The 19840-nt window shown below is 42.6% G+C and overlaps 1 protein-coding gene across 4 annotated transcripts in view; it reads left to right on the forward strand.

The window, feature by feature from the left end:
- LRP1 (LDL receptor related protein 1) overlaps nt 1-19840 on the forward strand; it is a 494504-nt gene that overhangs the window by 154408 nt on the left and 320256 nt on the right. For all 4 annotated transcript variants that reach the window (XM_075337062.1, XM_075337061.1, XM_075337063.1 and 1 more), the window contains one exon: nt 1903-2040. In XM_075337062.1, coding sequence (XP_075193177.1) covers nt 1903-2040 — 138 coding nt within the window. The remainder of the gene's footprint in view (nt 1-1902; nt 2041-19840) is intronic.

Raw genomic sequence — 19840 nt, forward strand, 5'->3', positions numbered from 1 at the left:
TTGGTTACAGCTTACCGCAGGCTACCAGACGCCGGCTCCTGCTCCCTGCTCGCTTCAGATCGTCGCTCTCTCGCTGTCGCACACAGCGATGTGTGCTTCACAGCGGGAGAGCGACGAGCAAAAAATAAAGCAGGACATTCAGCAACGACCGGCGACCTCACAGCAGGGGCCAGCTCGTTGCTGGATGTCACACACAGCGACAGCGACGGGAAATCGCTGCCACGTCACAGAAAATGGTGACGTAGCAGTGACCTCGTTGTCGCCGTCGCTGTGTGTGACACCACCTTAATTGTCCCTGTATATACTAGCATAGATAGTGATCTTTAGAGAAGTAATTCTAAAGATCTTCTATGGTATGCTAATGAGCGCGGGGACTAGTCCCCTGGGTGTAAAGGTACCGTGAGATCGCAGCTTAGTCACGGTTTCCGTGACGCAGTAGCGATCCCATTAGCGATCTCGTTATGTGTGACACCTACCAGCGATCAGGCCCCTGTTGTGAGATCTCTAGTCGTTGCAGAATGGTCCAGGCCATTTTCTTCAAAGGCGATGTCCTGCTGGGCAGGACACATCGCTGTGTTTGACACTGTGTGACAAGGTCACAGTGACTGCTGAGATCGTTATACAGGTCGCTACTGCATCGCTGGTAAGATCTGACTGTGTGACATCTCACCTGCGACCTCCCAGCGACTTACCTGCGATCCCTATCAGGTCGCATCGTTTTCGGGATCGCTGGTAAGTCGTTGTGTGTGACTGGGCCTTTAGTTCCCCTGGCTAGTTGGCTCCATTAGCATGTTAGTATGCCCCTGTGGGTGTGCTAACATGCTAATGAATGTGCAGTGTCACAGGATGATCTCACTCACCTCTCTGGCGGTCATCGCCACCGGGCACTGAATTTCGACTCAGGTCAAGCCGGAAAACTCCGGGGTTATGCGCAATGAGCCTAAATCCAGTGTCAGGTGGCGATAGCAGCGGAGAGGTGAGTGAGATCATTCTCTGACAGTGTACATTCATTAGTATGTTAGCAAGCCCACAGGGGTGTATTAACATGCTAATAGAGCCGACTAGCCAGGGAAACTAACGCCCAGGGGACTAGTCCCCTTGCTCATTAGCATATGGTAAAAGATCTTTAGAAACACTTTTTCTAAAGATCTCTTTATCTATGCTAGTGTATACAGGGACGGTTAGGCAGGGATTAGCAATATGCACCCAGAACTGCTTGTGGCTCTGGGTGTATATTGCACCTGACAGGTTCCCTTTAATTATGGTCAATAGGTCCAACGTGAGGTAATGACGTAAAAAATCTTGTACTCCCCTGTCAGACCAGTGTTTCTCCTCTACACTTGCTACTCTTTTCCCTGTTGGTCTCTGGACATCAAGGTCCATAAGGGGCTACCGATCGACTGCAGCCATCACTGTCTAAGTGGATAAAAGCCAGCTTGGATAGAAATGTGAAGGCTGCCATTTATCAGCGGCCTTTGATTGGCTGCAGTGGTCACCTGGCGTCCCCTCTAGACTGGCAGGTGCACAGTAGGGAGGCACAAGGAGCAGAATTGGTCTGGGAGCTGAGTATAAGGTTTTTTTTTTTCCCTGTATTACTTCAACCTGGACCCAGTGATAATGATGTTTAAAGTGGGTAAACCTCATGTAACTTATTACTATGGTCCTCACAAATCTGATCTTCTCTAGCTTTGTGTACTGAGGTGGAGGCCCGGACTCAAGCCAAGCAGCAAGTCCGGGCCTCCACCTCAGTATGGTGGACAGGGGAGTATCCTGTGAGCTTCTTACCTGTGCTGCTCTTATGTCGCGGACGTTACCGTTTCGATTTTGCTTTTGAATTTCCTTTTTAATGTGTTTTATTTGTGTGTGTTAACGTTTGCATTGTTTTTTTATTTTCTCCACCAGGTCCACAGAGCAAGGTTTCAAAATGTCAACCGAATGAGCACAACTGTTGGGGCACAGAAATCTGCATGCCCATGAGCAACCTATGTAATGGCCATCCAGACTGTCCAGACCGCTCTGATGAAGGCCCTTTCTGTAGGGGTAAGGAATATGCTGCTTTTTTTTTCTTTCTTTAAACTAATATGCCATGAATAGAAAGACACAAGTACATTTTTTTTCCCCCAATTATTGTAAAACTTTTGTAGTACTCAGTTTGATTGGGTGAAGTAACTTCTTATTCCTCATCACTCTTTCCCTAAAAGGAATCTGTCAGCATGTTTTTTCTATGCAATCTTACAGCATTGTAATTCCTGATTGCAGTGATGTGTCACTTATTAGGTTGGGTTTTAACACAGACGATTATCACTACAAAACAAGCTGCCTTGTGCCTCCGAAAGCCACTAATCAGTGGTGTGAGCTATTTCTTTACTTGTGCAAATAAAATGGGCGTATTCACCCTCCCCACTGCAAACAATTATTCTAGAAAAAAGGGCTGCACTATTTTTTTCTGAAAAACATAAAACCTTAAAGCACACCAATCACAAGGGTTTTTCTATATAACCTAAAGCCAGTGCTATACTGGCACTATCAGGCTGATTCTATATATACCTTTAGTCAGCTAGGATGTATAGGTTTTGAAACACAAGCAAGTAAAGTTTGTGAAATCAGCAGTTTTTTGAATGACAGCAGCAGTTGATAGCTGGGGTTTGTATTCATATTTATGCTAATCCTATTATAGAATCGATTTACTTTGAGACTAAAATGACCTGTGCTGATGTCATACCCATGTGACCAGGAGGGGCGGGGCCTCAGCCAATAAAAAAAAGTTGCTTCCTGGTGTCAGCTATGTTGGCTGTGGCCCCACCCTTTCTGGTCACATGGGTATGACATCAGCACAGGTCCTTCTCGTCTCAAAGTAAATCAATTCTATAATAGAATTAGCAAACATAACAGGCAGTCTGGACAGGCACAGGGGCAGGACTCACTAAGAATACCCACCCCGGCTGTAAGCTGCTCATTCAAAAAGCTGCTGATTTTAGAAATGTTACTTGCGTTTAAAAACATATACAGTTAGGTCCAGAAATATTTGGACAGTGACACAAGTTTTGTTATTTTAGCTGTTTACAAAAACATGTTCAGAAATACAATTATATATATAATATGGGCTGAAAGTGCACACTCCCAGCTGCAATATGAGAGTTTTCACATCCAAATCGGAGAAAGGGTTTAGGAGTCATAGCTCTGTAATGCATAGCCTCCTCTTTTTAAAGGGACCAAAAGTAATTGGACAAGGGACTCTAAGGGCTGCAATTAACTCTGAAGACGTCTCCCTCATTAACCTGTAATCAATGAAGTAGTTAAAAGGTCTGGGGTTGATTACAGGTGTGTGGTTTTGCATTTGGAAGCTGTTGCTGTGACCAGACAACATGCGGTCTAAGGAACTCTCAATTGAGGTGAAGCAGAACATCCTGAGGCTGAAAAAAAAGAAAAAATCCATCAGAGAGATAGCAGACATGCTTGGAGTAGCAAAATCAACAGTCGGGTACATTCTGAGAAAAAAGGAATTGACTGGTGAGCTTGGGAACTCAAAAAGGCCTGGGCGTCCACGGATGACAACAGTGGTGGATGATCGCTGCATACTTTCTTTGGTGAAGAAGAACCCGTTCACAACATCAACTGAAGTCCAGAACACTCTCAGTGAAGTAGGTGTATCTGTCTCTAAGTCAACAGTAAAGAGAAGACTCCATGAAAGTAAATACAAAGGGTTCACATCTAGATGCAAACCATTCATCAATTCCAAAAATAGACAGGCCAGAGTTAAATTTGCTGAAAAACACCTCATGAAGCCAGCTCAGTTCTGGAAAAGTATTCTATGGACAGATGAGACAAAGATCAACCTGTACCAGAATGATGGGAAGAAAAAAGTTTGGAGAAGAAAGGGAACGGCACATGATCCAAGGCACACCACATCCTCTGTAAAACATGGTGGAGGCAACGTGATGGCATGGGCATGCATGGCTTTCAATGGCACTGGGTCACTTGTGTTTATTGATGACATAACAGCAGACAAGAGTAGCCGGATGAATTCTGAAGTGTACCGGGATATACTTTCAGCCCAGATTCAGCCAAATGCCGCAAAGTTGATCGGACGGCGCTTCATAGTACAGATGGACAATGACCCCAAGCATACAGCCAAAGCTACCCAGGAGTTCATGAGTGCAAAAAAGTGGAACATTCTGCAATGGCCAAGTCAATCACCAGATCTTAACCCAATTGAGCATGCATTTCACTTGCTCAAATCCAGATTTAAGACGGAAAGACCCACAAACAAGCAAGACCTGAAGGCTGCGGCTGTAAAGGCCTGGCAAAGCATTAAGAAGGAGGAAACCCAGCGTTTGGTGATGTCCATGGGTTCCAGACTTAAGGCAGTGATTGCCTCCAAAGGATTCGCAACAAAATATTAAAAATAAAAATATTTTGTTTGGGTTTGGTTTATTTGTCCAATTACTTTTGACCTCCTAAAATGTGGAGTGTTTGTAAAGAAATGTGTACAATTCCTACAATTTCTATCAGATATTTTTGTTCAAACCTTCAAATTAAACGTTACAATCTGCACTTGAATTCTGTTGTAGAGGTTTCATTTCAAATCCAATGTGGTGGCATGCAGAGCCCAACTCGCGAAAATTGTGTCACTGTCCAAATATTTCTGGACCTAACTGTATATACAGTATATCACAAATGAGTCCACCCCTGGAATGGAACCTGTATTGTCCACTCAGAACTTGTCTTATTCCACTCCTATGATACTGCCCATCCCCGTGCGAATGACACACCCCTGCATCGTGCACACGTAGGCCTCCATTGCGGTCCTTCGCATGTGCACTATGATCTACCCAGCTGAGGACAGAGCAAAGTACTGTAATGCGCAGGTGCGAGGAAAGGTCAAAGACCACCCGTGCATGCGTAATACAATACTTTGAGCTTCCCCCAGCTGAGCAGAACAAAGTGCACATGTGCACAAGCGCTATAACGGACTGCGTGTGAATAACGCAGGACGCGTCATGCACACAGGACTGGGCAGGTGGATGGCGATCGCACAAGATAGAGGAGGTGCCTGACAGAGAGTCGCAACACCCATCGGACCATACTCCCCCCACCCCACTCCCCCCTCTTTCCATTGTGAATATTATAAAGGTGTTTCTTACATTATACAGAGCTGCCTGGGCACTTATATACATCATTCTGGAATGCTTTATATAAGGGCCCAATGGTAGTGGGCCGCAGCTCATAAGGAAAAAACCTGGTGGTGACTGGATCCCTCTAAGAGCATTCTGCACATTAAACCCTGCTGCCGGGAGGAAATTAACTTTAATCCTCCCAGCAGCTTTCTAGTTTTAGTCATGGAGGCAGCGCCGATGCAGGTTCAGTCACCGTTCTGTGTATGGAGAGTGGCGACTGTAAGCGTGCCCCCCGCACTTACTGACAGCCGCTCAGCATTAGAAAAAGTTGTCAGTTAGTGCAAGGGCGGTTACAGCCGCCACTCTCCACACACAGAGTGTTGACTGAACCGGTGCAGTGCCAGACCCATCAAGGCTGTGGAGTCTGTGTCCATTTTGGTGGAGTCAGTCAGTATAAAATGGACCGACTCCAACTTCTAAAATAATGGGGTGCATTAGTTCAATGCAGTATGTGCTGTAGATCTTTTCATAAGAATTTAGGAAAGTTATGAAATGTCCTATAAAATGTCTGTTCTATCCCTGATCAAAGGATCTAAGCTTTTAGTTGAGATGAATCTGTGCTGCACTTTATATACATGAAAAGTAGGATGAGTGGCTACAAAACGGCCAAGAGGAAGAGGACTTACAGCAGCAGTAGCACTGGCAGGACCGATCTTCCGCCTCATCAGATGAGGAATTTAATTTTGAAATGTATTTGGACGACATGGAGCAGGCAAAGCATTGTCTGAGGGAAAAAGATCCCACTCCCACAGCAAACAGATTGACCAGATTTCAGAATTTTTTTTTTCACTAAAGGGGGCTTTACACGCTGCGACATCGCTAATGCGAATTCGTTGGGGTCACGGAATTGGTGACGCACATCCGGCCGCATTAGCGATGCCGTTGCGTGTGACACCTATGAGCGATTTTGCATTGTTGCAAAAACGTGCAAAATCGCTCATCGGTGACATGGGGGTCCATTCTCAAAAATCGTTACTGCAGCAGTAACGAGGTTGTTCTTCGTTCCTGCGACAGCACACATCGCTCCGTGTGACACCGCAGGAACGAGGAACCTCTCCTTACCTGCCTCCCGGCCACTATGCGGAAGGAAGGAGGTGGGCAGGATGTTACGTCCCGCTCATCTCCGCCCCTCCGCTTCTATTGGGTGGCGGTTCAGTGACGCAGCTGTGATGTGGCTGTGACGCTGAACGAACCGCCCTCTTAGAAAGGAGGCAGTTCGCCGGGCACAGCAACGTCGCAGGGCAGGTAAGTATGTGTGACGGGTCTGGGCGATGTTGTGCGGCACGGGCAGCGATTTGCCCTTGTCGCACAACAGATGGGGGTGGGTACCCACGCTAGCGATATCGGTAAAGCGGCCTTTACCCTCAAAGTAATACAGTTCAACTATTCATCAAAACTGACTGAGTCAATTCCATTATTCCCTGAAGTTGTTAGAGATGTTGCCCATGTGGTCACCGCTTTGCCACCAACCCAAGTTAGTGTAGAGAGGTTGTTCTTCAGCCTTAAAATAGTCAGATTTGAGTTAATCTACGGAGGCCATACTATTTCGCAGAACAAATTCATAGACTGCACATGTTATTATCTACATTTTTTTGAAAACTGTTTATTCCAACTGCATCGTGTGTTGTATATTTACAATTTGTTAAAGTTTTTGTGTTCTAAAGTTGTATTCCAATAAATATATTTTATGCTTCATCTAAATAGCTTATTACATCATAATAATGAGTCGGAGTCAGGGAAATTAAGGAGCCAGAGTTTTGGCTTACCGTCTCCACAGCCCTGGAACCCATGACTGCAACCGGAACACTGCTGGGAAGATGAAAGTTCACTTCTTCCAGGCAGCGGGATTCACTGTGCAGACGGCGGGCAGGTTTATAGCGCTATTAACCTGCAGATTAACCCAATATCTGCAGGTTAATAGGATTTTTCCATTTGACCGATTCCCTTTAAAAATCAGTCCAATTTTCATCATGAAAATTGGGGGTAATCTTTCTTTTCACTTGTCATCCATGTGCAATCCGCCTGTTTTTGTTTACAGCAGCAGCTTTTAATAATTTGCGGGACCATTTACAGTTTCCAACGTTAGAGAATGGTAATGTATCCGTAAAAATCAGATGTTAAACTGTGGCATCCGATTTTTATCTCGCACCCATAGACTTGAATGGGTGAGTCTAATCAGATTTCAGACAATTATCACCATGTTGCGTTTTTTTTTTTTTTTTTTTTTTTTTTTACACAGATCCTGTCAGTGAAAAAAAAAATAGTCATCTTCACGGTCCCATTGAATAACATTGGTCTGTGTTATATCTGTTTTTTTTTTTTTTTCTTTTCAAGGATGGCACTCGGACTGAAAATCTGGTGGTGTGAACCTGGCCTAATACTAAGCAAATGCTGATCACAGCCTTATAGGTTTTTTAGCATTGGATGTGATAAAGAAAAAATCTGTATATTTTTTAATTAGTCTGATATCATCTACCGTCATCAGCCTTTGCATATGTAAAATGGTAATGTAGGCCCCGCGGTTTCATTTTATTTCTCGTGAGGGAAGGTTTATTTAACATTTTTAATGAGATCTCCAATCTGAGTAACACGACTTGTATTCAGCCTGACTTTGGCATTGGAGCCACACATTTCTTCCTGGCCTGTGGGCTGATTTCTAGAGCGCACCATAAGGAGATCCTTTGTTCCCACTGACTTGTTTTATCTGCGGATTCTGTGGTTTTGGACGGCACCTCATCCTTGTTACAGCAGGTTGTTATGCGTCTTGTTTGGCACCAGGTCCAGATGTTTGAGTGCAGTAAGAATTGGCATAGAGCTGCTATTAGGGAGTGATTAATGATGTGGCCACAGTAAAAAGGGCATAAATCCTTCTGATTGCATCCTAGCATGCTGTATGGGATTCTTATCAGCACCCACTTCATAGATTAGGCAAGGCTGCAGTAATCTGTTAATAAACAGCCCATTATTCTGGCTGATGGGTATTAACATATACCTTGGTAGTGATTTAAAGGGCTAGTGATCTTTTAACCTGTTGAACAAAGCAAGGCTGGGCTTATGTGATTTCTGGTTGACTTATTTATCTGAAGATCCAATAAAAAAATAGGCAGACAGGCTGGAATTTTTTGGCCTCCTTGATCTTTTGTTCCTTCAGAGCCTCGTGCACACGTTTAGTATTTGGTGAGTTTTTTACCTCCAGTGGAAGTAGAGATGAGCGAACGTGAACAGTACTGTTCATTGTTCGAGTTCAGGTTCCTTACGTATGCTGATCACTCTCTCGGGCATCGCTGTGCTCTGGTACGCTCGGTGCTCAGTTCAGTGCAAGCCACTTGCATTATGTGGGGGAAAAATCAGCGTTATTGGATGACGAGCGTACGAAAAAATTGAAAAAAAGTCCTCTCCTGGAAGTGTTCTGTTTATTGCTGCCTGTTTGGGCAGTTCAGCTCTGCGCCCACAATCAGTGACTTCCAATGAGGTTCAGGTCAAGTCTGTGTCGAGAACTGAATTTTATCTAAAGCCTGACTGAACCCAACTTCAATGGGTCCGTCCATCTCTATTTGCAAGTCAAAACCAGGAGTTGGTAAAAAAAAAAAAAAAGAAGACGTGGTGCACAGGGCCCCCTGTAGAACAATATATTTGCCCTCTGCGGTCCAGTAGGTCATCGTACTGCACAATTCCACCTGCGTTTAAGATGGAAATGGTCCTTCTTACCTTTTGGGGCCCTGTGTGACTGCACAGGTTGCACCAATGATATGTCCACTCCTGGTTTTGGTTTTCCAATCCTGATGTTAAAAACTCCCCAAATACTCAACCTCTGCTCGTTTCCTAGTGGTTAAGTAGTGCCAAATGTGTCCATCATTCGCGTTGACGAGAGAAAACCACTTGGACGGTCGCAGATGTAGAGAGTGGAGCAGTAGTGACCATGATAGACCACCACTGTTGCAATCTGAGTGTGGTGGTTACACACATGCAACACCACTCCCTTCACACAGAATTTCAGGGCCCCCGCTTTGGGGGTGCCAATGGTTGGACTCCTGCTAATAATTTATTTACCACCTATTCTGTGAATACATAATAAATGTTCTTCATTGGATAGTCCCATTTTCCTGTCAGAGACCTTTTCTGTCCTCTTCTAGTGCGTTGCAGCCATTTCTGTTGCTTTAGTACGGGATGATTATATTATCAGTGGTGTTCTGTGAATGGTTCATCGCTGTAGAGAATTAATATCTGCGCACCCTGAGATCCAATGAACTCCCGGCGCCTATGACATGCTCTGAATTTTCCGCACCCCTTGAGACTACCAGTTATTTCGATTTTAATTGCTACGGGTCACTGCCAACTGCTCTTCCTGCACAAGATCAGGCTTTCCTTTTTATGGTGGAGTGAGCATGGATGAAGCGAAATCAAAGAATTGCAAATAATTCCTGGCCATGCACTCTCATCAGGATTCATCAGGGCTCTCCTGGTAAATTGATTTGACACAGTACAAGTGCAAGAGGCTCTCAGCTGCTGGGCAAGCCACAATGGGCACTTTGTGTTCTCTGAGAACATCCTCCTTTTCTGCTCTTTAATGATGTCCTATAGAGCTGGAGATAGTGCTCCTAATTCCCCAGCACTGTACCCTTTCACTTACAAGGTAAGCATTTGTTTCATCCATTATTTCAAATGTAAAACTCGGAACATGGAGATTTGGATGTACTGTATGAACTCCACTGGGCGCACCCTGACGCTCCACATCCACGCCAACATTTGAATATAATTTCTCGGGACGCTTGGCTGCCAGGCTGGTGTATCTTACAACAATTTAGGTCGTTTTTATTAACTCTATTTCCCATCGTGAACATATATCTAAGTTACTTTTTAATCCTTCTTCACTAAAGGCCCCGTCACACTAAACAACATCGCTAGCAACATCGCTGCTAACGAACAACTTTTGTGACGTTGCTAGTGATGTTGCTGTGTGTGACATCCAGCAACAACCTGGCCCCTGCTGTGAGGTCGCTGGTTGTTGCTGAATGTCCTGGGCCATTTTTTAGTTGTTGTTCTCCCGCTGTGAAGCACAGATCGCTGTGTGTGTGACAGCGAGACAGCAACAACTAAATGTGCAGGCAGCAGGAGCCGGCTTCTGCGGAGGCTGGTAACCAATGTAAACATCGGGTAACCAAGAAGCCCTGTCCTTGGTTACCCGATATTTACCTTTGTTACCAGCCTCCGCCGCTCTCACTGTCAGTGCCGGCTCCTGCTCTGTGCACATGTAGCTGCAGCACACATCGGGTTAATTAACCCGATGTGTGCTGTAACTAGGAGAGCAAGGAGCCAGCGCTAAGCATTGTGCGCTGCTCCCTGCTCTGTGCACATTTAGCTGCAGCACACATCGGGTAATTAACCCGATGTGTGCTGTAGCTAGGAGAGCAAGGAGCCAGCGCTCAGTGTGCGCTGCTCCCTGCTCTCTGCACGTGTAGCTCCGTGCGGTGGTAACCAAGGTAAATATCGGGTTGGTTACCTGATATTTACCTTAGTTACCAAGCGCAGCATCTTCCACGCGGCGCTGGGGGCTTGTCACTGGTTGCTGGTGAGCTCACCAGCAACTTGTGTAGCGACGCTCCAGCGATCCCTGCCAGGTCAGGTTGCTGGTGGGATCGCTGGAGCGTTGCATTGTGACATCTCACCAGCAACCTCCTAGCAACTTACCAGCGATCCCTATCGTTGTTGGGATCGCTGGTAAGTTGCTTAGTGTGACTGGACCTTAAGGGCTTTGACATTTTAATGCAGGTTTTTATATAAAATGCTGTCCCTTATGGGGCAATTTTATAAACCACTTTACCACTCACCAACTAAAAATGTATAACTTGTGCATTAGAAAACTGGATTAATAGTCACATTTTTAATTTTTAAAGAGTATGTCAGTAGGTTTTTGCTCCAACACTTGAGAGCAGCATGATCTATTAAAGGGAACTTGTCACAAGAGTTGTCCCTGATAACCTGCGGCCACCACCAGTGATCCCTTATAGACAGCATTTCTAGAATACTGTATCCAAGTGTCCAGGCCACTGTGCAGAATGTAAAACCAGCTTTTATTATACTCACCTGGGGGGCGGTCCAGTCCGATGGTCATCGCTAGTCTTGGTCTGGCGCCTCCTAACTATTTGCATTCGCCATCCTCCTTCCCAGGTCCGTGTGGCTGACGCGTTCTACGTCATCCGCACAGAGCCCTCCATTGTGCCTGTGGGCACACAAACCTTGATCTGCCATGCTGAGGGCTGATCAAAGTATTGTAGTGAGCATGTGCGGACGGTCTTTGACCTTTCCACAATCTTGTGCATTACAGTACTTGTCTCTACCTTCAGCAGGGCAGATCAAAGTGCGTGCGCAGGAGCGCAATGGCGGACTTTGTGTGGATGACGTAGGATGCGTCATCCACACGGAGCAGGGAAGGAAGATGGAGATGAAATGAGGCGTTTTTTACCTTATACAGACTGGTCTGGGCACTTATATGCAGCATTCTAGAATATTGTGTACAAGAACTTACTAGTGGTAGCTGATCTTATAGGGGAATAACCAGGTGACAGGGTACCTTAAATTATCTGAATGATCTCTGTAGTACCATACCTACACCATTGATTGCCAGCTTTTTGTGTATACTATGCATAGGCAGAAAGCTGCTAATCAGTGGTATTCACAGCTTATATATATGGAGGAGTACTTTGCAGCAGGTTGATTGGTGTCTAGTTATAATATCCTTCTGATTAAAAATTTAATTTTATTGATACTACAGCGAGAAGCCCAGTAAGTCACACACCACTGAAATTAAGGTCTCTGTCTCTACTTTATGCCTAAGCCACACGGCTTGAAAATCGGTGCGAGTGGAGTGCAATAAAACATTGCATTCCACTCGGACCAATATTAGCCTGTGTGTCAGCGCACATGAGCGATTATTTTCTCAGCCCTAATCAGACCGAGAAAACAATCACAGCATGCTGCGGGTGCAATGCGAGACTTTCTCTCGCACCCATTCAAGTGTATGAGGCGAGAGAAAAATCGCACTGCACTCGCGGTACACCGGTGTACCGCGAGTGCAGTGTGAGAATGGCAATAGCCGACTATGGAGGAGAGAGGGAGATAAATCCCTCCCTCCCCTCCTCAGTGCCGGCGCGCCCCCTGCAGCTGAGGTCCGCTCGCACGGTCGGACCTCAGTCGCAGGGACACTCGCATGACACTTGGCTCTGCTGTGCTGCCAGCGTGAGCCGAGTGTCATGCGAGGGGATCGCAGTAATCCCCGTGTGGCCCCAGCCTTAAGAAGACCCCCATATAAAAGAAAGTTATTTGTATTAATATGACTTTTTTTAAGTTTCAGATCTTAAAGGGTTAAAATATTTTGGTGTCCTTTTTTCTTTAACATGTGTCATTTTTGTGCATAGGCTGTCTTACATGAAGCTCGTTCCCATTCATCTGAATAAAGCTGGGCTCTACTACAGATACATCTCATGTACAAGTTTGGTGCGGTTTCTGGGGTAAAGAAAACCAGACCATTCTTTTCTAATCCTCAATCTTCACTGTTAGGCTATTTTCACACATCCGGTTTGAGCACTGCAGCTCAATCCGGCTGTGAAACCTATGCAACGGATGCGGCGAAAACACCGCATCCTTTGCATAAGTTTTTACATGCGGCCCGTCCGTTTTTTCCGGTTGCGGCACCCTACTGAGCATGCGCAGTGGAAGAAACCGCATGCGGCGGCCGGATGCGGTTTTTGCTGCATCGCGCCGCATCCGGCGTCCATAGGCATGCATTGAAAAATGTGCCGCAGCGGCTAAATCTGCCGCATGCGGCAAAAACCGGACAGAACGCAAGCCCATGCGGCCCAATGCTGAAAAAAACTAAACCGGCGGCAACAAAAAAAACGGTTTCGTTTTTTCAGCAGAGCACCGAATTTTGCCGCACTGCTACAGCCGGATGTGTGAAAATAGCCTTAGTTAGCTAAGGCTCGTTTCACACATCTGGCATTTCGCCGGATTGCCGGATCCGGCACACTCCAGTACAGTGTAATACAGTACAATGGCATCGCGACAACCTCCGGTCACATGCTGTTATGTGACCAGAGCATGTGACCGGAGCTTGGCGCGATGCCATTGTACTGTATTACACTGTACTGGAGTGTGACGGATCCGGTGAAATGCCAGATGTGTGAAACGGGCTTTAGGCTTTGTCTACGATTACTTGTCATGAGCATGGAACATGTTCATGGGGTATTGAAAAGGGATTGCCTCATAATATGTGTACAAAACTTCACACACAACTTGTATAATAATGACTTCATTGACTAGGACTAAGCTTTCTTTATACCATTATATATCCAGCTATGATGTGTATATATAATAATTGTAAAAATACTCACTCAGATTAACAAACGTTTAACAAAAGGAAAAAGTTCTGATCTTTTTATGTAAATTGCTTTGTTTATTTATTTTTTCCCCCTGTTTTCCCCATGTTGTCACCATCCCTAATTTTTCCTTGTGTCCCCATACGTTTCCTGTTCATATCCTACCCAACATTTAAAAATCAATATAAACCATTTAACTAATATGTGTACAGCAATATATCTCTATATAAATTTCTCTACATACATAGTGAGTGAAATAAGTATTGAGCTTGTCACCAATTTTCCAACTAAATGTAATTCTAAAGGAGCTATTGACATGAATTTCTCACCAGATGTCAGTAACAACCCACCCACAAGAAACATCTGATGGGTAAAATCAGGGAGCTGTCTCAAGACCTTTGCAACCTTATTGATTTCAATCATACTAATGGCATTGGTTATAGAAGAATTTCTAAACTACTGAAGGTTCCAGTGAGCACTGTTGGGGCCATAATCCAGAAATGGAAAGAACATAATTTCACCATAAACTGGCCACAACCAGGTGCTCCACGCAAGATTTCAGACAGAGAAGTGAAAAGAATTATCAGAAGAGTCATCCAAGAGCCAAGCACCACCTGTGGAGAGCTACAGAAAGTCCTGGAATCGGCAAATACAATTGTTTCAAAGAAAGGATTTCGAAATGTACTCTCCTTTCATGGCTTTTATGCATGCTCAACTTGCAAGACTCCATTGTTGAACAAAGAGCATGTTCAAGCACATTGCAAGCTTGCTCAGCAACATTTAGACAAACCTTTGTAATACTGGGAGAATATAGTCTGGTCAGATCAGACCAAAATTGAATGCCATAATACACACCATGTTTGTAGGCCAAAAGGCACTGCTTGTCACCCCAGAAAACACTATATTAACAGTGATTTTTGGAGTTGGGAACTTCATGATGTGGGGCTGTTTTTCAGCATACGACACTGGCAAACTTCATATAATCGAAGGAATGGACAAATGTACCGATACATTCTTAATAAAAGTTTGCTGCCATCTACCAGGATGATGAAGATGAAACGAGGGAGGACATTTCACCAAGACAATGAACTCAAACACAGAGCCAAGGAAACTCTCAATTGGTTTCAGAGAAAGAAAATAGAGGTGCTAAAATAGCACAACCAATCACCTGACCTGAATCCAATGTAACATATATGGAAGGAACTAAAGCTCAGAGTTCATTGGAGCCACGGGGCCTTCAGAGTTTGAAGAGTGTTTGTGTGGAAGAATGGGGCAAAATCACACTGAGCAATGCATTCAATTAGTTTCTCCATATAGGAGGCATCTTGAAGCTGTCATCACCAACAAAGGCTTTTGTGCAAAGTATTAAATAGGTTTCAGTATGCCGTGTTCAATACTTACACATCACTAAATGTGTGTTTATATGTATGTATGTATGTATGTATGTATGTATATATATATTTATATATATATTTATATATATATATATATATATATTTATATATATATTTATATATATATATATATATATATATATATATATATATATATATATATATATATATATAATATGAGAGAGAGAGAGGTTTTTGTCTGCAGATAATACAATACAAATCACATACGTTATCAAACAGATCTCTTAGACCTGATCACTTTAGTGGACATGAGCACGGTTAATTATTGTAGTAAATGTTGGCATAGCCAATAGTTTTTACTGCACGTTGGCACAGCAGATCAGTTTAGTGCACATTGTTCCTGCAGGTCAGTTTAGTGGACAGTCCCACCTACTTGTTTTTCATCTCTCTGCCATCTCTTCCTTGATTGACCACACTGGTGGTTACGGAAGGTAGAAGAGGGCATAGATAGAGAGAGAATAAGTTGCTGAGAAGATGCACTGAACTGCTCAGCCATTCCAATGGTGCACCAATCACGTGTGCTTTTTGAATAGTTATGTGAAAAGATATCTTTGTTTTGGCAACTAAAGTTAGATCCAGAAATATATGGACAATGACAAACATTTTTGCATTTTAGTTTTTTCCAAAACATATCCAAGATATAGTTATATAATCCATATGGGCTTAAAGTGCAGACCGTCAGCCTTAATTTCAGGATGTTCATATCCTAATTGGAGTAAGGGTTTAGGAATTACAGCTCTTTAATATGTAGTGCCTTATTTTTAAGGGACCAAAAGTAATTGAATAATTACCTAAAACGCGCTCTAATGGGTTGCATGGGCTATTCCATTATTAATCCATCATCCGTTAAGCAGGTAAATGATTCGGAGCTGATTCCAGGTGTGGCACTTGCATGTGGAAGCGGTTGCTGTGAATTCACAATATGCGGTCAAAGAGCTTTCAATTGAAGAGAAACAGATCACTATTAGACTACAAAAAAAAAAAAAATAAATCATCCAATCTATCAGATAGCAGAAATGTTAGGAGTGGCCAAATGAACAGTTTGGTACATTCTGCAAAAAAAGAAGAAAGCGCACTGGTGAGCTTGGGAACTCAAAAAGTCATGGACGTCCACGGAAGACAACAGTGGTGGATGATTGCAGAATCCTTTTCATAATGAAGAAAAACCCCTTCACAACATCCTCCCATGTGAAGAACACTCTCCAGGAAGAATGTTTCAGTATCTAAGTTTACCATGAAGACAAGACTTTGAGAGCAAATGCAGAGGGTTCACCACAAGGTGCAAACCATTAATCAGCCTTAAAATTAGAAAGGCGAGACTAGACTTTGCCCAAAAAACATCTAAAGAAGCCACCAAGTCCTGGAAAAGCCATCTTCTAGAGAAGAAAAAAGTATTTAGAAGGTATGGAACTACTCATGATCCAAAGCACACCACATTCCTCTGTAAAGCATGATGGAGGCAGTGTGATGGCATGGGCAGATCTCAATCTCATCGAGCTACATTTCACATACTTAAGACAAAATTTGAGACAGAAAGATGAACAAACAAGCAACAACTGAAGTCAGCTGCATTAAAGGTCTGGCAAAGCATCACAAAGGAGGAAACCCAGCGTTTGGTGATTTTGATGACCTCCAGACTTCAGACAGTCATTGCCAAGGATTCTCTACAAAGTATTAAAATGAACATTTTATTTATGGTAAAGTAAATTTGTCCAATTAGTTTTGAGCCTCTGAAATGAGGAGGCTTTGTACAAAAAGTTTTGGTCACGGTCCAAATGTTTTTGGACCTACTTGTGTAGCTTTCTGTGTGTTCCTTATATGATGAAGGTTACTTTTAATGAAGGTTTCTTTTAAAGAAAATCAAACAGAGATCTTGAAAACTGATAAATTAATCAGGAAAAAATATCTTGGAAAATAACTTTAATTATGGATCAAATATACTATTTATTTGTGGAAACTGGAATAATCTCTTTAAAATTGTACATATTTCAAGTATGTGAACTGAAATACACTGTAAAAAATAAATAAAGTCCGGAAAGTTGTGTGTGGATCCTGCTGTTTGTGGTAAAAGGTTAACGTGCGAGGAGAGCTGGAACATGCTGATGCGGTTATTTTATAGATCTGGTGCTGAGAGAAGGTCAGCTCCTCATAAACAACCCCGTCCAGAAACATATTTGTGGGGCTCCAGAGGAAGTGACTAGTGAGACGCAAGTCCTCTGTATACCGGCCATGAACATTCTGGATCATCGTAGGAAGTGAAAGCTCTTGCATTGCAGATTTTTTTTTTTTGGGAACTTCTTATTCTTGAGAGTTTGTTGCATTTTTGAGGAATTATTGTTTTGTAAACTTTGTGAACCAAGATAAATTGTGACGTCAATTGCACAGCCTGGTGATGCATATCAGGGCGCTGCCGTCTGGAAAGAATGAAAATCTGTCCTTAATTTCTGATAAACTGTAACTTTTTTTTTTTTTTTTGGAGGGGTGGGTTCATCCACATCCTCTTAATCCTTTGCCGGTCATGTACCGCGCACAGCATTGTAAAAGGTGCTAGTCAGAAAGGCTGTTGCGTGTGGCAATTACTTTAGCTGCGGAACAGTCACACTTTATGGGATCATTGCACATAATAATTAATCTGTCCAATTAACTTCTCTGCATGTGGAATGCTCGGCATACGAACCCTAGGGAGATTTATTTTCTGTGTACACGAAGAGCCAGACATGATGAAGCTATTTCCTCCACTGCAGTGACTGCTTCTTTTATGAGGAGGTGCCTGCCAAGGACAAGATAAACAAACCTTCAGGCATCACCATTAAATAATAAAGTTTGTACTAGTTAGTTAGTTCATGGTATGGTTGATATTGATCATTGCATAAATGGTTTGGGATTGAAATAATGTAAAAAAAAAAAAATAAAATCTATAAATTCGGAAAATGCTAATTTTGGCTAATTGTGTGGTGTCGACTTGCAATTTAGAAGATTCCCATTCACACTTTGTATTTTCTCACATTAAAGTATGCAGTTTTAGAGCATCTTTTTGTTGTGTAAAATTATTATTTTTTTTAGTACAACCGTTGGTATTTTATGCTGGCCCTGATTGAGATATATAATATATTACAAAAGTATTGACCACTTAATCAATTTTCTAAGTAAATATATTTTGTAAAGGTGATCACCAGATATCTGTAACAAACAATTCAATGCACACAGGCAAAGAAATCAAACAATAGATGTCTATAATTTTCTGTTGTGTAATAATGAGAAATGACATCAGGAAAAAGTATGGAACATATGAAGAAAGAGAGGTGCGGAAAGCCATGGAAAGTCATGAAACTAGCTGAACTATCAGTAATTATAAAGCAATCCTGCCACTTAGTGAAGAATAATATTAGCTGGTTCAACTGATGGCCTATAAAAAGTTCTCATTGACAAGGTGATACACAAGAAACATCTCATGATGGGTAAAACCAGTGAGCTGTCTCGAGAGCTTTGCCACCTTATTGTTGAAAACAATACTGATGGCATTGGTTTCAGAAGAACTTCTAAACTACTGAAGTGATCACTGTTGGGGAAAGTGGATAAAACATAATTTCACCATAAATCGGCCACAACCAGGTGCTTCCCACAAGGTTTCAGACAGAGGAGTGAAAAGTCTTGTCAGAAGAGTTGTCAAAGAGCGAAGGACCACCTGTGAAGAGTTGCAGAAAAATCTGGAATCAGCAGGTTCAATTGTTTAAAAAAGACCAATAAGTAATACACTCAACCTTCATGACCTGCATGCACACGCTCCACGTAAGACTCCATTGCTGAACAAAAAACATGTTCAAGTGTGTTTTAAAGTTTTCCCAACATCATTGAGGCAAGCTTGTGAAATACTGGGAGAATATAGTTTGATACACACCATGTTTGGAGACCAAAAGGCACTGAATATCACCCCCAAAAACACCATACCAACAGGGAAGTTTGGAGGTGGGAACAGGTCAAGTGTCATTGCAAAGCTGACAGGTCTGATCCTTTGCAGTACAGAACTATTGAAAAAAATTGTGAAAAACTGTTTTGCAACAAAAAACACTACTTTAATGTAAAAGCAAAAATGAAAAACGTGCAAATAATTGGTATCACAGTGTCTGAAAACTATAAAGCTGTCATGTTATTTATCCCATGTTGATGAACAGCATAAAAAGTTAACAACATGCCACAGATGTTACTTTTCCATCATAATAGCACACAAAAATAAAACAAAAACCCATCAAAAAGTTGTTTATAAAAAAAAGAAAATTATATAAATCTCTAAAATGTCAACTTGCCAAGCATAAAAATCAAGCCCTCACGTGATTCTGTCAGCAGAAAAATGCTAACATTACAGCTCTCAAATTCTTTTTTTTGTAAACTATTGATTTTAGTGTGTAAAAGTAGCAAAGAATAAAAAATCCTTTATATATTTGGCATTGCTGTAATCGTTCTGACCTGAAGAAGAAAGCTGCTCAGAACTTTTAGGCTAAGATTCCACGATGACCTTTTGATGTCGCAGAATTTTCGAGCCATTTCTGCATCTATTAAGTAATTTAGTTTGCTTGCTTTTTTTCATTGTTTTAGGTGCATTTTTTACATGTTTTTATTGCGTTTTTGACATTGCATTTTTTTTGTCTCTTGGTGTATCATGTTTTAAATAAACCTCCTTTGTGTTTGACACTTCCAGGTATTTGGCTTTGACACAATGTAATATGTGTAGTACATGCGTATTTAGCGCTTTTCCGCAGCGGAAACTTGCATTAAAATGTATGTGCGCTTTTTACGTGCAGTTTTTCTGCATCTAATGCAAGTCTATGAGGAAAATCTATAGAAAATGGTCACATAAAATGGCTGAGACTCACAA

The sequence above is a fragment of the Anomaloglossus baeobatrachus genome, chromosome 2 (genome assembly GCF_048569485.1).
Source record: "Anomaloglossus baeobatrachus isolate aAnoBae1 chromosome 2, aAnoBae1.hap1, whole genome shotgun sequence".
NCBI classification, from domain to species: domain Eukaryota; kingdom Metazoa; phylum Chordata; class Amphibia; order Anura; family Aromobatidae; genus Anomaloglossus; species Anomaloglossus baeobatrachus.